Source organism: Melanotaenia boesemani, chromosome 5, assembly GCF_017639745.1.
Source record: "Melanotaenia boesemani isolate fMelBoe1 chromosome 5, fMelBoe1.pri, whole genome shotgun sequence".
Classification (NCBI taxonomy): Eukaryota; Metazoa; Chordata; class Actinopteri; order Atheriniformes; family Melanotaeniidae; genus Melanotaenia; species Melanotaenia boesemani.
This window is the reverse complement of record NC_055686.1, coordinates 2,027,687-2,045,638: the sequence shown is the minus strand read 5'-3', so window position 1 is coordinate 2,045,638 and position 17,952 is coordinate 2,027,687. Positions and strand designations below refer to the sequence as shown.

Genomic DNA, 17,952 nt, shown 5'->3' with positions numbered 1-17,952 from the left:
ACATTGTTAGAACAAAGAAAATGAAACAACTCAAAGAAATTAGATCAAATTATATCTTTTAGACATAACAGCAGAACAAAGTGCTTCACATAACATTTATTTTCCATTTTTATATAATAATGAATTCCACAAGTTTCTGAAGAACATCTCCCACATCCAGGTCTCCAGTTTGGGTCAATGCTCAGTCATGTGATGGAAAATTATACACATAACGCTTATATATGTGTGTGGGATTTAGACGAGACATATTTCACTGAGCAGAACCCAGAAATATTTGGTAATGAGCTCTTCTTTCTTATCACACCGCTGTTAACATTCTTCAGAAACTTTGTACCAGGTCGAGCAGGGTCTGAAGACAGGGTACGAAGACAGGGTACGAAGACAGGGTACTGAGGATTTGCATCATCGACCTTGATGTTATCACGTCATGCGAGTTTATATGAACCAAGCCCGTTTGTATCTCTGCAGACTCGCTCAGCCAAAGCTGTTTGTGTGGCTCTCATTGCTGATCAGCTCTTAATAAAATACTGTGTTTGATTCTCACTTAGTGTGTGATCCTACAGTCACCACAATCAAACTGCTGTTCCAATGTTTTATTTATTTTTTAGTATATTTAACACACCTCATGAAGACAAGCACATCCACGACAGTCGTACAGAAAACCAGTTAAAACAGTTAAAACTACCTCGCCTTGACTTTTTCCAGGAGCTTTAGATGAAGTTTCTCTTCCACGTTCAAAGATAAATCATACAGCTCTTCACTCATGTAGTGCAAAGTAGAAAACTTAAAAATGACATTCTTCACATATTCAGCAGCATTTAAATGTAAACAAACCTGGTTTCACTTTTTACTTTTCTTGGGTTCTTACTGAAACCTGCGTCTCCGTCTCACTGATTTCACATTTCTCTGCTGGAACAGAAATGTTGCTGCTTTACGGTCACCTGAATATTAAAGTTTCCACCTGGAAACATTCTCATGTTAGTTTTTCATTGGGTTGAAGCCACCTGGAGATGTTCCACACATACGGCAGCTTTACATACCTGTATGTTTCACACATACGGCAGCTTTACATACCTGTATGTTTCACACATACAACAGTGTGTGTATATTTATTTATATATATATATATATATATATATATATATATATATATATGTATTTAGGCTGGTGGAGCTTTAAATCCACCCTGCTAACTTCACTTTCAAAAAAACCTCATAACTTCTTGGTTTTATAAGCTGGGATTTACTGGAAACATCATGCTGGTAAAAAGAAGTTACTAAACTTTTCTTCGTGTAGACGTTCTTTTTTTCATATGAATTTAATCTAATTTAATTTTATAATTTAGTGAGTAACAACGTGATTAATCTGGATTAAAATCCTCAGAGTTGCCCAGCACTAAACAACCTGGAATTGATCCAGCTTCCTGTTTTGTGTCTTTTCATCTCCAGTTTTAAGTCTAATCAGTGTTTTCTTTTCCTGCTGGTTGCCAGGGAAACGGGTGTTTGCTGTTAATCTGGGATTATGTGAACCTTGAAGACTCAGCTTGACTTTTTCTTGTGGAGTTGTTGAACATTGACCTGAGGTGTTCACACTGTTCCATGCTTTAAATCATCGTTTCATTTTATATTTAATTATGATTTTATTTTCTCTAATTCAGACCAGCTGCTGGTTCTCAGCCTTGCTTTGATGCTCTGAAGGTTTCTGCTTCTTACGTCCTATAAAACTCCTGAACGCCATCAAAGCCCCAACAACAACAACAACAACAACAACAACAACAACAACAGCTCCTACAGCAACAAGCATCACATCAGAGCTGCTTTCTACTCTTCCTTCATCACGCATGTCTCCATCGGCTTCTCCTCCAGCCACGTCGAGCCCCTGCTTGCTGAGGTGGGTTTCATCTGAAGGGCAGAAAACCTCCGTCAGATCAGGGTCCTTCAGAGCGTTAACACCTGAGTCTGGGCTCAAACTCACCTGAGGCCGTAACGCTGAGGCTGATGAAGTGGCTGATCTCAGAGCCGGCTCTCCTGCTGCGCTTCAGGTTCCTGGATGATATGTGACATTCGTAAATCCCAGTGTCACTGAAGGAGACGTTCCTCAGGATCAGAGAAGCGTCTCCGCCCTTCATGTCCGCCTCTCTCAGCTTCACCCGGCCGTGGAACGATGGATGCTGGTAGTTTTCATAGGAGCGCTTGTTTCTGTAGAAGTAGACGTAACCGTAGGTGTTGAGGTCGGGTCTGCTCCACTTCAGCACCGAGATGCTTTCCTCGCTGGGATTCAGACACTGAAGAGTCACATCCTCCTGCAGCTTCACCACCACCTCCTGCTGGGCTGAAACAAGGAGCAGAAACAGTCAGCCACTTCCCCCGCTGCAGTTTCAGCCATACACGGTGATTCATAGCATCACAAGTCTCAAAAGGAAGATGACTCGTCTCTGAGACATGAGGGTGTGTGAGAACATGTTAGGTTCACCGGATGAACTTGGATGTTTGTGACATGGTGCATTATCCTGCTGGAAGTAGCATCAGAAGATGCTCCACTGTGGTCATAAAGGGATGGACATGGTCAGCAGCAATACTCAGGTAGGCTGTGCTGGTTAAACCAGGCCACGTTGATACTAAGGGGCCCAAAGTGGACCAAGAAAATCTCCCCCCACCATGACACCAGCAGCAGCCTGAAGCGTTGATCCAAGGCAGGATGGATCCATGTTTTCATGATGTTTCCAGCAGATTCTGAGCCGAGCATCTGAATGTGGAGCTGAAATGGAGACTCATCAGACCAGTTTTTCCAAACCATGACCCATTTTAGGATATTTTCTCTTCTTCAGACCATTCTCTGGAAACTCTTAAGTTTCTTAAATCTTCTTTCTTCCTCATTTCGATGCTCAGGCTGCTGCCACGTGATTGGCTGATTAGAAATTTGTGTAACTAAACTTCCTGCTTTGAGTAAACTGGGAAAACATGTTACTGGTTTGTATTTACATGTTCTTTCCAGTGCAGGTGTGGGACAAGCGTCCTCCCACAGTCTAAGACATGGATGTTAGGGTCAATCGTTAAAACATGTACTTTGTGTACTGAACATGGACAAATTTGTGAAAGTACCAACGAGCAAACAATGATGAATAAACAACAATATAAAAAAAGAGACAAGAAAGTATGACAAGTAAGTGGGACGGTGGGACATGGGGGTTGACGTTGTTGTTAGTGATGAGAAGGACGCCCCTTGAGAAAAAGTTTGGGAACCACTGATTTAAAATCATTTATAGATCAGGAAAGGTTTCTCTGATCATGATGTGAAATACAGAGTTTTTCACCTGAAATTAAATGTTTAAATGTAAAGATCCTGTAGGATCTTTAAGTTGTGCAGGTAAATATGTAAAATAAATAAATCTTTTTCTGCCTTCTTGTTCCTGTTAAATGGTTTATAACAGATGAGACTAGTTTAAATATCAGATCAGAGATCAAACATGCATCCAGGAAGAGAATCAGTGGTTCGGTTCAACTTACCTGAAGCCAAGTAAATCAGAGACAGAAGCAGGAGGACTTCAGCAGGACCCATGGCTGAAGATGAAGAGGAAGGACAGAGCAGAGCTGCTGCGGGTTGAAGGCTCAGAAGGAAGAAGCGTTTACTGGAAACCGTATTATAGTAAAAGCCTCCTCCTACTTCCCCACCCCCGTCTGCAGTTACTTTCTGTATCGTGTTGAGGGTCCTTGTACACCCGACCGGGTCCGTGTACTTCGCGACCATCCGTTTTTCGTGTTGATATTGAAAAATGAAAATCGGAAATTCATCCGATTTCCGATTTTCGTTTGGAGGAAGGTCAACAAAAACGAGAAATAATTCATCTCCCGTTTTTCGTTTGGAAATTGGAAATTGAAAAACAACAAACGAGCCTTTATCTAATTTTCTATTTCGGGTGTACTTTCACAGAAGTCAGGAAATAAAAAACGACTAATTCTTTTATTCAGGCTTGCTTTAACTTAAACCGGAAGTACCTTCTTCTTCTACTGCTCCTGCTTCCCTGGTGATATGGTTGGCTTGCCGCGCGTTTATCCCAGCCAGACACTTTTCTGGGATCGCCATTACGGTGTACATTTTAGGACATCCTCGTAGTCAGAGTCAGGTGTCAGGACAAAAGTTGTCAGATGTCAGTGTCGGAGTCGGGAAAAAGACGTCAGAGTCCAAGTGTGTCTCAAACCGCGCACTTACACGAGTGCACTGGAAGGTAGTGTGTAGTACGCACTAAGCTCTACCTTCTGTAGTGACACTATCGTGGGTAAGTGCTGATCCAAAGTGAGCACTAACGTTTTGCACTTACCAGTAGTGACGTCCAGGATCGCAGGATCCACCTCGGGCTGCACATGAATTAGAAGGTCTGCTTATTTAGTTTAAGGTTTATGACCTCCTACATGCTGCCTAATAGCAGCGCCGCTCCGTTAATATACTTTTTTGTAGGACAATCCGTCCAAGTTCTTCCAAAATCTAAAATCACGTTAACATACGTGTTTGCATGTCATCATACTTTTATGCTATTAAATCCTTTTAAAAGGCCTCATTAGTGAAACAAAGAACCGTGGCCTCCACTGTATTAATCTATCTCAGTAGATAACAATAGAAACCATCAGCACACGTTCATGTGTCTTTGCGTGTCTCCCCCATACCTAAAGTGCCATTTAAAACACTAATAAAACAGCTTTTAAATATGCAAAGAAATTTTCACTGAATTAAAGTATTTTACATTATACGTCTGTTTTCATTGGTGTTTACACTGATACCTTCACGTCTGGCAACAGGAAACCGATTAAATCATCATTTAAAATATGAAATGCTGTAATGAAGACGCTAAAACAGGGATGCAGAAAACATTTTATTTAAAATTTTGCCGCCTCCTCTTCTCCACAGCAACGTCCAAGCCCTCAGGTGCCTCAGTGCCACTGCTGGCTTAGTTTGATGCCACAGTGTTCTACGGTGAACACACAATGGCAGTTTGCTTTTATATGAACATTTATATATATATATATATATATATATATATATATATATATATATATATATATATATATATATATATATATATATATATATATATATGTGTGTGTGTACTTTATGGGTACATTGCAGACGCTTATCTAAAGTGATGTACAATCAGCTACGGCTTCGTCAGCGTTACCATGGAAACGGGCCGGTTCTCTAACCAGCGGTGTTTCCTAACCAGTTTTCAGATTAAGGACCATTTCGTCCAAAGACCCCGCAGTGCTTAATCTGGAGGTTCAACAATCATGAATAAACTTACGGAACCTATAGCATTAATCATTTTTAACCCTTATAGTCCATCTACATCCGCGAAATCGGCTATAAAACTGCTAACATTTACGTTGCTAACTCTACTGCAGCCTCCAACAAATGATCAGATCCATAACTGTCATCAGGGATAGAAGAGATAAGAAGCCTGCTGCAGTTTATATTAAAATTATGATTAAATAACTTCATACAACAGTAGAAAGCAGCCATCGCCTGCATCGCTTCAGCTGAGTCTGTAGTTGCCATTATTCAGCATTGAAAAACTGGTTGTCCCTTCTCTTCCGCTAAGTCAGCAAGATGACTGAAATTTCTGTGTCAGTGCACTAAGCACTGACAGGCTGAGAGGAATATAGAATGAATGAATAAATAAACAAATTAAATGCATGGGTACCTACTTTATATCTTATTTTCTATGTACAGTCTGGTGGGAACACAAAAGGAAACAAAAACGCCATGTTACCTGGGGGATAATTCTGATATCTAGTTTGTAATACATTTAAAGCTTTTTAAACTGGTAGCAATTATCTCGTTTTGTTTGTAGCCACAGTCACTTTGTAGATACATTCATTATGTACGCTGCAGATGCAGTATATTCAGTATCAGTAGGGTAATTTTGTACTAAGACTACAATATTTACACATTCGAATGAACAAATTACACTGTTTGCATGTTGGTTCATTATCTTGTTTAAAGTTTGTTCATTTGTAAATTTCTTTGTTATTTGAGAAAAGTATCTATCTATCCATCTAGCCATCCATCCATCCAATTTTATATGCCTTGTTCACCATCTTAATGATTTATGTGTTACCTTAATTGATAGGTTGGGCCAACATATGGAAGAAAAATGATGACAGGATACCTATCTGCAAAAGGCATACATGCGAGTGAAAAGCGAGTGGGAGCAGCTTTACAAGCAATTCATCCTCAACATCATGAAGCTCGCCAGCAAGTAAGCCTGTTTGCTGGAGAATCAAGGCTTCCAGGACTCCTGTTTTCCTGCCCTTTTTTCTTCAGAGGAAATATTAGTCCCATCCATAAGATCACCCAACATTACACAAAGTGCACTGCCAATTCCTGCAGTGCAAACATAAACCAGTAGGCCTGATGGTGGCACTACAGCAAGCTTCTAAAGCAGGCACTTCCTAAGTGGGTCCTCAAGGGCCGCTGTCCTGCAGGTTTTTTCATGGATCCCACCCCACTCATATTAAATGGATTCAGCAGCAGTTCAGCACAATGACTGATTATTTTAAATCAGGTATTTAGCAGCAGGGAGATATGAAAACCTGCAGGATTGTGGCCCTTAAGGGCCAGCGCTGGACAAGTGTAAAACTTAAACAACAAACAAACTAATTAGGGAGCCCAGAACCTGAATCCAGTCCCATACAGGGCAGACTACTTTGGACAGAAACTGCACATAGACCAGAATGAGAAGTTGGTGATGTTTGGGGTTACCCATGTTTTAGCCACTGATGGACACAGTGGGAAATTGGTCGCTCATTGTACTATGCCAGTTAAGAACAACCTCAGAGGTGTACAGGTATAGTGTTAATTGTTGCATGCAAGTTCAAAACAGTCGCCTAACACAATGTTATATTGTGAGCATGTCAGAATGACTTTAGATCCTGATGTCTTTAGATTTTTTTTCCCCAACACAAATATGTAAGCACATGTACAACTCATATTGTTTTGGGGTTTTCTTTCTTTCTTTCTTTTTTTTTGCGTCTTCAAGGGAAGCAACAATGGCCTACGGGTTGTGGGATCAGCTTCGAGCAAACTGTGGGACAGAATTCCACTTGAGTCTGTTCATGCAGGACAAACTCTCTGGATACAGATATAGCACAGATAGGCCAGCGTTTCTGCAGATGCCATCAACATCGGTAGGTTTTATTGTTTGTGTTCTTCTTCTGCATGGTACATTGTGAAACTGGCATGCTGTTGCTCAGCAGAAAGGGCATTGTTTCTTGTATCTTGTTTGGCCTGCATGAACTCGGGTCATTCTTCACACGCATTGCTGTTTTTTCCTCTTTACTTTCATACCATCGCATTGAGCGGATTTGGGTAGAGGTTTGTATGTTAAAAACAGCATGAATGTTTTTTCCTCCCTTGCTGTGAGCTAATACATTTGTTGAACTGAAATTAGATTTTCCAAATATTTACTGTATTTTCCAGACTATAAGTCACAATTTTTTCATAGTTTGGCTGGTCCTGCAACTTATACATCAAAATATATTGAAGTTAACATGGGTTAATTAATTCAAATGGACTGACAGTTAGAGCTGCAACTAATGACTATTCTGATGGTCGATTAGTCACTGACTATTAAAACGACTAGTCGACCAATCGGATTATGTATCATAATTATTAAATGGATCTTATTTCACTTTCAGCTTTGAAATTTTGCATAAGGTTGTTAAGTCCGACGTTCCTCCTCTTTAAATATTCGAGCATTGCAGACGTACTTCCGTGATAAAAAAGGTCCGCTTTACAAATCTCACATGTATTTAATTTATTTTGTAAGTTTAACGTGAAGTTATCCCAGACTTTTAACGTTCTCCGCCGCTGTTTTCTTCTGCCGCCATAATTTCCCCTGGCGGACTTTACTGCGCACGTGCAACTCTCAGCAGAGATTAAAAAAGAAGACGATGTCTCACTCTGTATTTTTTCCCCTCTTTGCGCATGTGCATTGTGTAACTCTTAGCAGAGATAGGATTAGAAGACGATGTCTCACTCTGTAGTTTTTTTGTTTGTTTGTTTGTTTTTCTTTGTTTTTTTTGCCGACAATAGTCGACGGCTAAATTCGTTGTCGACTATTTTTATTGTCAACTATTGTCGACAACGTCGACTAATCGTTGCAGCCCTACTGACAATGAACCGAGAAGTAAACGTTACTGTGTTGTGACAACTATTTGCTGCGCAGAACTTAAATCCAAACATTGCCTTATCTCCGTCAGTAGAGTTAATTTTGGACATCTGACCACACTGCCTGTGTAGACTGGAGCAAATCCTCATGTTTATACTTCTTATTTATGATGTTTATGATCATTGACAGGCATTCATTTTGTGGAATAAATTTCTAAATAAATATGGCTTATAGTCCAGTGCGACTTTTTTTGTCTTCATGACTCATTTTTTGACTGATACGACTTAAACTTTGGAGCAACTTGTAGTCCAGAAGAAACAGTAACTAACTTATGTATTTGTCATGACTTTGTAGGTGAATAACAGAGTTAACTACAAAATAAAGGCCTGCCTGATACATCTGCAAGATCAAGAGGTCTTCAATATGCAGGATGGGGTTACAAAGCTCTGTGTTTCAGCCCTGGCATGCCAGGTTGCCAGTGTTGGCATCAGCCGCTTTGTTGAGTCATGGAATGCCCATAGAGTGACAGGTGGTTATGTTTTCATGCTCTTTGTAGGCTCTTAGCTTATCTGTCTTTATTCGTAATAGTTTAAGACAAATCTAACGAGCAGTAATGACCAGTTATGATCTGATATACTGGAAATTGACTGTTTAATTCCTTAACATGCAACTCATGTCCCTTTTGCCCATTTTATAACATATGGCAGGGAGAGGGATCCCCAATGTTTTGGCATCAGATGGCTGTCCAGTCAAGCTTGCTGAGAACCTTCTTCCTTGTGCCTCAGTAGCAGCAGACTGGTATGATGCTGAGAAGGTTCATCCCTGACTAGGATCTCAAGTTTTGGAACAGATCCTTTTATGACTGATGAAGAAAGACAACAGGGTGTTAGGCGTTTTCAGAGGCTTTTGAGGACATCACAGCCCTATTTGATGGCATCGTCAGTGACAACCCAAGGCCCTTTCTGGATGCTCTGCAATACCTTGTCCATGTATGCAGTCAATAAAAGACGAGAAAAAGAAGAGAAAAAAAAACAAAAACATGCAAATTACTTTAATGGATTATTTATTCCTACTGAGTGGATTTTTTCTCCCAATAAAGTAACTTCAAAAGGGTTGAATTATCTTTTCTTTTACAGTGAATTACAGTACGAAAGAAATAAAAAAAAAAACATATTTAGCCATTACCTGAAATATGAAAAAACATTGAACTTACTTCAGAATAATAGATGATTTTAACAACAATCAGCTGCTACAGTAAAATAAAGTGCACATGTAGGATTAAAATTTACAGCAGGGCTATCAGAACTATACCTGAATGTGCAGACATTTATAAATAACAGGCCCAGACTAAACTAGAAAGGTAAAAGAAAAAAAAGTGATCAATGATTTAAAGGAGGCCAAGGCAGCATCCAGACCCTTAACATAGTGGATGCTGGTCTCAAAGTTGGGGCTTCTGCATTTAGAAGCCACTGCCTCACACGGGCTCCACACCCCACCAGCGAGCAGCAACACCTACTGAATGTGGGCTCATCCATAGTAGCTGCAAGGTTTTAAACACGTAAAATGCTTATTTAGGTAAATGATAATAAAACAAACAGATTATTTAAATTTACACATCTAAATTAGCTGAAGGTTATATCTTGTACTTCACAAGTAGGCCTGCCTTTGTTACATATGTACTACATACCTTTACAAACAAGACAAGAAAAAGCTTCTTTTCCTGGCTGAATGTCTGATTCCTTAACTTTACTTTTGTCCATCTCAGACAGCTGATTGATGCTATCTGAGATGCCTTGGAGGCTCTCAGCAGCATCCTTCAGCTGTTCAGTTTTGCCTATCAGCTCCTGAAGATGACTTTCCTCAGCCCGCCGACTTACATGTGGGAACAAAAAAGAAGAAAAAAAAGACAATAAAGGATAATACAATAAATATTTCAAGGCTTCTGTGTTGTGCACATAAGAAGCACACAATGTAATTCACAGCCTAAATCCGATTTTACTTAATACCATATCTTGTATTACCTTGTTTTGGCCCGCCGCCTATTTTGGAATTCTCGGAAATCATTTTAACTTCCTGGAATTTTGCTTCCAGTAATGGAACCTAAGGAGTCAGAGAGCATGTTATTCACTTTTGTAATAAAAATCTCAAAAGAATAAGGAATTGCAATTACAATTATAAACAAATGAGGGATTGAACAATCAAGAGTGGGCAACTTACCTCTTGTTCCCTCTGAATCCAGGATTTCATTACCTTGACTGTCGGTCAGGGTAATGTCCTCCTCACTTTCCAAAGCTTCCCTCACTTTGGCCGCAATTCCCTCGACAGTTGCCTCAGCTTCCAAAAAGCGTATGACGACTGTTCTGGATGTGGCCAGTTTACCATTCACCACCTCTGCAATGTGGATTGACCTGAAGATGGACGGACAGACAGATAAATAGATTAGATAGATATTATTGTCTCCCTCTGGTAAGATGAAATCATCCAGTAGAAGACAATCAAATCCACAACAAAACAATTCCATCTAATAAATAAGTAATAACCAGTAATAATCGTCTCTTTTGTGGTGGTGGTTGTCAGGGAGGGAGTTGTAGAATGACATTTGTTTATATGTTGTTGAATAATATTTCTGCAAAAACATTTCTTTCATAATCAAGCCATAACCTTTGCAATGGTCTGGAAAAACCACTTGGTCTTGGGGTTCCCACTGCTGGTCTTGAAGACATAGATGGAGAGGGAAAGGAGAAGGGGTCACAGGTGTGATACTTTGCCCCTGATCTCCGTGCACCTCGTAGTGCCCCCGGTTAGTGAGGTTCATAATTGAAAAATTCCCTGAGACCTCTGGGAAGATGGCTGTGTTTGTGTCATCTGTGATGTACACACTGCCAGCAGTTACCTGTATAATTGGGTAGAATGGACAACAAATTGCATTAGAACTATGAAAATATTTACTCTTTCATTTATTCAGACAGTAAAACATCACACTACAGCACAACATCTTTGCAAGGGGTATTAATGAAAATCATTTGCCCACCATTTAAGAAAGAAATCACTCAGTAATTATAGTTTATTTCATTTTATATTAAATAATCATTGGTAATTTCATCTTATGCTTGTTTATTGCCATCATACTGAGCAGTAATAAAGGTAATATTTTTTTCAAGCACACCCCACTTTTGCCGTTTATATCTCTACTTCAACTTGGAGTTGGTCATCACTAACGTAGCTAGAGAGACCGTGCTCCAAAATCCACCTGCACAATTGTGCTGCGATTTCACTACAAGTCATGCCATTGGTTTTCATTTCAGCAATAAAGTTGCCGTAGCCGTCTAAAGCCATGGCGATCCCAGAAAACTGTCTGGCTGGGATAAACGCTGGGAGATGTGACGTTCATGAATGATTCTTTTGAACGACTCTTTTAAATGAACGATGGGAACGGATTCACAACTGTGAACCGTTTATTTGTGAGCCGTTCTTTTTATATACAATTTTTTTACACTGCCTTCATCAAATCAAATCAAACTTTATTTATAAAGCACTTTCCTTGCAATAGACAACACATAGTTCTTTACATGATTAAAAACATAGGAAATAAAAACACTCAATGAAATCTTTCACATAGTCACACGCACACACGTATACACACACACAGACCAAGCCCAATACCCCACCCCCTTCCAGCTAAATTTACTACATTACTACATTTACTAGAATTTGCACTGACTGCTCAGGTTTATCCTTTTATATCTATATAATTTTTTTTAATCTTGTATAGTAGATTTCATATAGCAACATATTTTGATTGTTTGTCATTCTTATATATTGTGAAATTTTGTAAGATATTGTGAGAACGAGCCAGTCTTTTGAATGGCTCTTTGAAAGGAACGGCTCCTCAAGATCCGGCTCCCTTCATAGAGCCATAAATCCATCTCTAATAAACGCGCAACAAGCCAACCATATCACCAGGGAAGCAGGAGCAGTAGAAGAAGAAGGTACTTCCGGTTTAAGTTAAAGCAAGCCTGAATAAAAGAATTACAGTCGTTTTTTATTTCCTGACTTCTGTAAAAGTACACCCGAAATAGAAAATCAGATAAAGGCTCGTTTTTTGTTTTTCAATTTCCAAACGAAAAACGGGAGATGAATTATTTCTCGTCTTTTGTTTACCTTCCTCCAAACGAAAATCGGAGATCGGATAAATTTCCGATTTTCGTTTTTCAATATCAACACGAAAAACGGACCCTGAGAACCTCTGCTCGAGGTGGATGGATTTCTGTGTAAATATTTCATTTCCACGTGTGTCCAGCAGGTTTTATGCTTCTGAAACCTTAATAAATCATATCGCTCCTGTTTGATGATGTAAAAATAGTAAATCAATGAGTAAATGATCAAGTAGAAGTGAACATTGCTGTAACAACGCAGACTTTACGTGATATTATTTCCATGTAAGTCCACTATGTACTATGAGGGTGATGAATGGTGATGAAATTAGAGCTTTGAAAAGAAAAGGTCTCAGTTTTAGGGGAAAATGAACAGATTATAACAACTAAAGTAATTATCTGGTGTAAAACGTAAAGCGGAGTTTGACGGAAACTTTGAGCCAAAGTTTTATCAGCTCTTCATCATTAGAATAAAGCTTTAGGCCCCGTCCACCGCCCTTGCAGCTATGGTTCAGAGTAAATCCTGATTTCCTTGAGTTACTGTAGGAGAAACACGTTGCTGAGAGGAAATGATAAAATGTTTAGAACATCAGTCAGTTCTTATCTGCTGCTTATCTACTTTATATGACTGGAGGCTGCGTCCTGCTTTCTTACTCGTTTTAGCTTCCTGACTGGAAAGCAGAAGAACAGCCTTTAGGAAGCAGCGCCACTGTTGTGTCTTCTTTATAACAGCCTGGGTGTTGGTCAGCAGGGGTGGGAGGACCAGGAACTTAAAGGAGGCGACCCTGTCCACACAGTCTTTACTGATGAAGAGTGAACCGAGCTAATAGAGTACAACTTTATTTATGTAACAAGATAAAAAATCCCAGTGTTTCACAAAGAAACATAAAAAACAAAACATAACAAAAGCCAGTTTAACAGATATCTCTGTGTCCTCAGGCTCAGAGGAAAGAAGGTCCAGAGGCAGCAGCAACTGTTGCAAAGGCTCTGTCACCTCTAGTCCTCAGGGACCAGCTGACCCTGATCACATGACCTCAGGGACCTGCTGACCCTGATCACATGACCTCAGGGATCTGCTGACCCTGATCACATGACCTTAGGGACCTGCTGACCCTGATCACATGACCTCAGGGACCAGCTGACCCTGATCACATGGCCTCAGGGACCTGCTGACCCTGATCACATGACCTCAGGGACCAGCTGACCCTGATCACATGACCTCAGGGACCTGCTGACCCTGATCACATGACCTCAGGGATCTGCTGACCCTGATCACATGACCTTAGGGATCTGCTGACCCTGATCACATGACCTTAGGGATCTGCTGACCCTGATCACATGACCTCAGGAACCAGCTGATCCTGATCACATGACCTCAGGGACCTGCTGACCCTGATCACATGACCTCAGGGATCTGCTGACCCTGATCACATGACCTTAGGGACCAGCTGATCCTGATCACATGACCTCAGGAACCAGCTGATCCTGATCACATGACCTCAGGGACCTCCTGAGGATGCCTCCTGGACACCTTCCTGGTGAGGTGTTCAGGGCACGTCCCACCAGGAAGAGAGACCCTGTGGAAGAACCAGGATGCACTGGAGGGACTGGCTTGGAAGCACCTCAGGATCCCCCAGATGATCTGACAAATGTGGCAGAAGAGAGAGCAGTCTGGACCTCTCTGCTGAGCCAACTGCCCATACTAAGCAGCAGGAAAAAGGATGGATGTAGTGTGTAAAGATCATCCCCACGTAGCTTTCTCTGTGTTCAGCGCTGTATGAAGAGGTATGTTGATGGCATTTTCTGTCCTTCTATGTGCTCTGTAGGCAAACTGGTGGGGGTAGCAGGAGGTGGGGATGTAGTCTTGGAGGTGATGGGCGACCAGTCTCTCGAAGCATTTCATGACTACAGCTGCTGATGGATGCCTGCTTAGGTTTTGGGATGATGACGGCAGATTTGAGGCAGGGAGGATCTGCAGCAAGTGTGAGGGGCAGATTAAAGAATCTGCTGAAGATCCCCGAGAGCGGGTCTGCAGTTTCAGGACCCTCCCGGGAATACCATCAGGTCTAGCAGCTTTACTTTCCTCAGCACTGCTTTTTCTTGAAGGGAGAGTGTGTGGGACCCCTCCTACCCCTATAGAGAGGGGTCTTTACGATTATTAACTGTGATGTTGAAAACCGTGATTAAAAGTAAATGTGACATCCCTCGTGAGGGTTAAGGATCTTGGTCAGGGGCTACCCCTGATAACAGACATGTTTGGGCCAGATCCGGGCTACTTTTGGCTCAGTTATGGCACTGGCACAGATTGTGTGGAAGCCTTCCTTATTACTTCCTTGCGGGCCACATGTGGCAGTCATGTGACTGAGCTGCTACACTCACAGTCATTCAAAGCTGTACGTCAAACATTTAGTGCCATCAGGGACAGTTTTCACCTTCATTGCCAGTCTGGGGACCTGAACCAGGTCCAGTCCAGCTCTGTAACCCTGGACTCATTTTAAATGTGCCTTGTTTTTATACCCAGTCATGTTACCGACCTGCTGTTCCAGCTTTTTACAGACGTGCTGCATCAGATCAGCTCATGTTTTCCATCGAATGATAAAACGTCTCCGTTTCATCTCTGACATGTCGTTTATCTTCTACTGGGAATAAAATATGAGTAGATGAGCTTCTGTTTTTATCACCATTTCACACAGAGATCCATCACTTTCTAGATGTTTGTATGATGCTTTAAAGCCAACAGAAGAAGCTGAAATGAAGAATCTAAAACGTGTAAATGATGACGCCTGCTCCTCTTCAGGCTGAACTATTTTTAACCAGCTGGTAAAAACAGCTGATTGACAGAAACTCTGTGGTGTTGCGTAAAAGGCAGAAGGAAGTTGGTTTCCTCTTCTGTTACCAGATGAAGCGATGGAGGCAACATCTCTGCTGTGGCTGCTCTGTAAGTACAATCCATCCAAATATAAGATTTTATTTAACCTCTGCTAATACTGAAGAGTCAGGCTGCAGGAAGAAAGTATGACCAAAGCTTCAGAAACGTAGGAAGCAGAGGAAGATCATTATTCAGATGGATTTTACTGCATGTGGACAGAGGAGATTTCTTCTTTTTCATCCCTCCTGCAGTCATGTTTTAGACTTTTTCATCCATTCAGAAGTTAGAAAAGCTTATGTCAGATTTCATTAAACTGTTTTATTGTCACAGCTGGAGATTTAACCCTGCTTCCTGCAGCTTTTCTCTGATCAGACTCATTTTTACTGGAAACTGACCTGTTTATTTCCCCTCAGTGCTCACGTCACCGCTGAGCTGCAGATCTGTTAAAGGTTTGTCACTTTTTCCACTTGAAGGTGTTTGTGGTGTTAATGCATCAACGCATGTGGTCCAAGCCGACCACCAGCGATTCAGGCTTCTCTGCAGCACATCTGGAGCGTTTAGTTTGCTACTGTAGGTGTAAAATGCATCACCTCTGCTTTGCTGTGAATGCTGCAACCATCATCCCGAAACCCTGCAGCTGCTTTATGGCTCCTCATCTTCATAGTAAACCTTTAATTCCACTTTCCAAGACTGAGATTATAAAAGTTAAAGATGTAAATGAAGACTAACAGAAGTGATTGAAAAAATTCAGAAAAGGTTCCTCTAAAGATCCCAAGTGAATCTCTGTGCGCTGGGGACAATATTTTCCATGATATGGCAAAATGATATAACTAAAAATTCTTATGTAAGAATTTTAATGAGTAAATAATTATAATTTGTTTTTATATTTGTTATTTTAGTTATTTAGTTATTTTATTGTGAAGATCATGAGAACCTCATTTCTTACATGAATGAAAGTGTCTAACAGGCTGAGAGGTGTAGTGTCTTACAGACTCCTATCAGAAACAAATGTACATAAAGATGGGGAGTCATCGTACAAACGGCACATTTTTACCTTCTTTCTGCTTTCTTTTCTTCCCTGAAGCTGCTGAAGCAGCTGTGCAGCGTCCAGCCCGTATCCATATAAAACAGATCCATGAAGCTGATTGGTCATCTGATTCCAGCTCCGCCCCTTTTACCTGAGCATGCACAGATCCAGAATCAGAAATCTGGTGTAATGTACTGAAATGCTGAGGAGGACGGCAGCTTCGCTGGGATGTTTTACAGCATGTGCTTTTAAATCTTCACCTCATGGCTGTTTGGAGTCTTTTTGCGGGGGTCTGGTGTTACTGCTGAAGCACTTTGTCTTTCATGTTTTTTGCTGTGTCGCTTTTCTGTTGCAGGAAGCTTCACCGAGTCGTTTTGTGACCTTTAGAAAGTGTTTATAAGCTCTTTGTAGCTTCGTCATTTCCTGATCTTTTTCCTGTTTCTCTGCACTTGTTTTGTGTCGTTTAACAAAGTCTCATCACATTTAAATGTCTACACGTATCCCAGGAATGAATCCTTTTACTCCATTAATAAGTTGTTTGTGTGTCTCTGGCAGCTCGTCTGACCGTCAGTCCCAGCAGATCTCAGCTGTTTGAAGGAGACTCTGTGTCTCTGGTCTGTGAGGACGACAGCTCTGCTGGATGGACGGTGTGGAGAAACATAACCAAAGACAACATGACTTCATGTGGTAACTGGGGAGAAGAAGATGGTTCCTCCTGTAACATCAGCTATACTGACAAGTTTGACTCTGGAGTTTACTGGTGTGAGTCCAGAGAGGGAGCAACCAGTAACAGCATCACCCTCACTGTCACTGGTAAGATCAGACTGTGGAGTTAGTGGTGATGAAGCTGTGTGGAAATGGATGAAATGCTGTAGTTTGTCTCTGTGTTGAGGTGGATCAGTGATCCTGCAGAGTCCTGTCCTCCCTGTGATGGAGGGAGATGACCTCACTCTGAGCTGTCAATCAAAGCCTCCCTCCAACCTCCCAGCTGCTTTCTATAAAGATGGCTCCCTCATCAGGACTGAGTCTACAGGTCACATGACCCTCCACCATGTTACCAGGTCTGATGAAGGTCTCTACAGGTGTAACATCAGCAGTCATGGAGAGTCTCCACCCAGCTGGATCTCTGTCACAGGTGAGGATGTCAAACACAACCTACAGAACGTGGTCGGGTTTTCTCAGTGACGGTTAATCCAGCTCCATCCTCTTCCTGCCTGTGCTGTGAGATCTCTGCAGACAGGAAAAGACAGTCTGATCTTGTTTCCTGTCTTCTGTCTTTTCTTTTCCTCTTGTTCCTCATGTTGTTTAGCTGAATCAGGTGCGCTTTAAAATGGCCGGTGTGTTTAAATCCATCCGCTAGTGTGTGATGGTGCAGACAAGTAGAGAAGTAGTGTCTCAGAAATGTTCAAAATAAAGCGTTTTAGGGTCAGAAAGAAGTTGTGCTTCAGAGCAGGATGTAACTGCAGTCAGGTCATGTATGAAGGACATGGAGCTGCTGGTGGACTCCATCACACCCCTCCCCCTCTCTTCTTCTTTTTATCTGGAGGGCTGTTTCAGTTAAAATCCTTCGGTCTTACCTCTTTTTACCACACTGCCACAACAAAGCAAATCTGCATTAGACTCATTTTTATGACCTCGTTTAAAGGAGCTGCTTTGTTTCACGTTACCTCACAGCTGCCCCGTAGCTTCTCTCTAACAGGAAGTGGTGGCCTGTTCACGTTACCTCACAGCTGCCCCGTAG

General features: G+C 41.3%; 3 protein-coding genes across 6 annotated transcripts in view; 1 reads left to right on the top strand and 2 right to left on the bottom strand.

Moving 5' to 3' along the window:
- LOC121640417 overlaps positions 1 to 17,952 on the bottom strand; it is a 1,195,287-nt gene that overhangs the window by 625,890 nt on the left and 551,445 nt on the right. The gene's annotated exons all lie outside the window — the stretch shown is intronic.
- Positions 1 to 17,952, top strand: part of LOC121640416 (muscle M-line assembly protein unc-89-like) — a 442,453-nt gene that overhangs the window by 320,587 nt on the left and 103,914 nt on the right. The gene's annotated exons all lie outside the window — the stretch shown is intronic.
- Positions 579 to 4,047, bottom strand: LOC121640487. 2 transcript variants are annotated; one of them, XR_006010463.1, is made up of 4 exons: positions 3,507 to 4,047; positions 1,975 to 2,331; positions 1,075 to 1,901; positions 579 to 1,040 (listed from the first exon to the last, which is right to left on the bottom strand). XR_006010463.1 is itself a non-coding variant. In XM_041986278.1 (3 exons), the coding sequence occupies exons 1-3, from the start codon at positions 3,745 to 3,747 to the stop codon at positions 1,654 to 1,656; spliced, it is 846 nt and encodes a 281-aa protein (XP_041842212.1). In that variant the 5' UTR covers positions 3,748 to 4,047; the 3' UTR covers positions 579 to 1,653. The 2 variants fall into 2 exon arrangements, 1 of the variants encoding a protein (XP_041842212.1); XM_041986278.1 differs by having other exon boundaries at positions 579 to 1,901.

Bases quoted from the DNA above. Each gene is read 5' to 3' on its own strand.
- LOC121640487 (XM_041986278.1), bottom strand. From the start codon at position 3,747: ATGGTCGCGAAGTACACGGACCCGGTCGGGTGTACAAGGACCCTCAAC. The intron at 2,332-3,506 runs GTAAGTTGAACC...TCCTTGTTTCAG, and splicing joins TCTGATTTACTTGGCTTCAG to CCCAGCAGGAGGTGGTGGTG. The intron at 1,902-1,974 runs GTGAGTTTGAGC...TCTGCCCTTCAG, and splicing joins CCTCAGCGTTACGGCCTCAG to ATGAAACCCACCTCAGCAAG.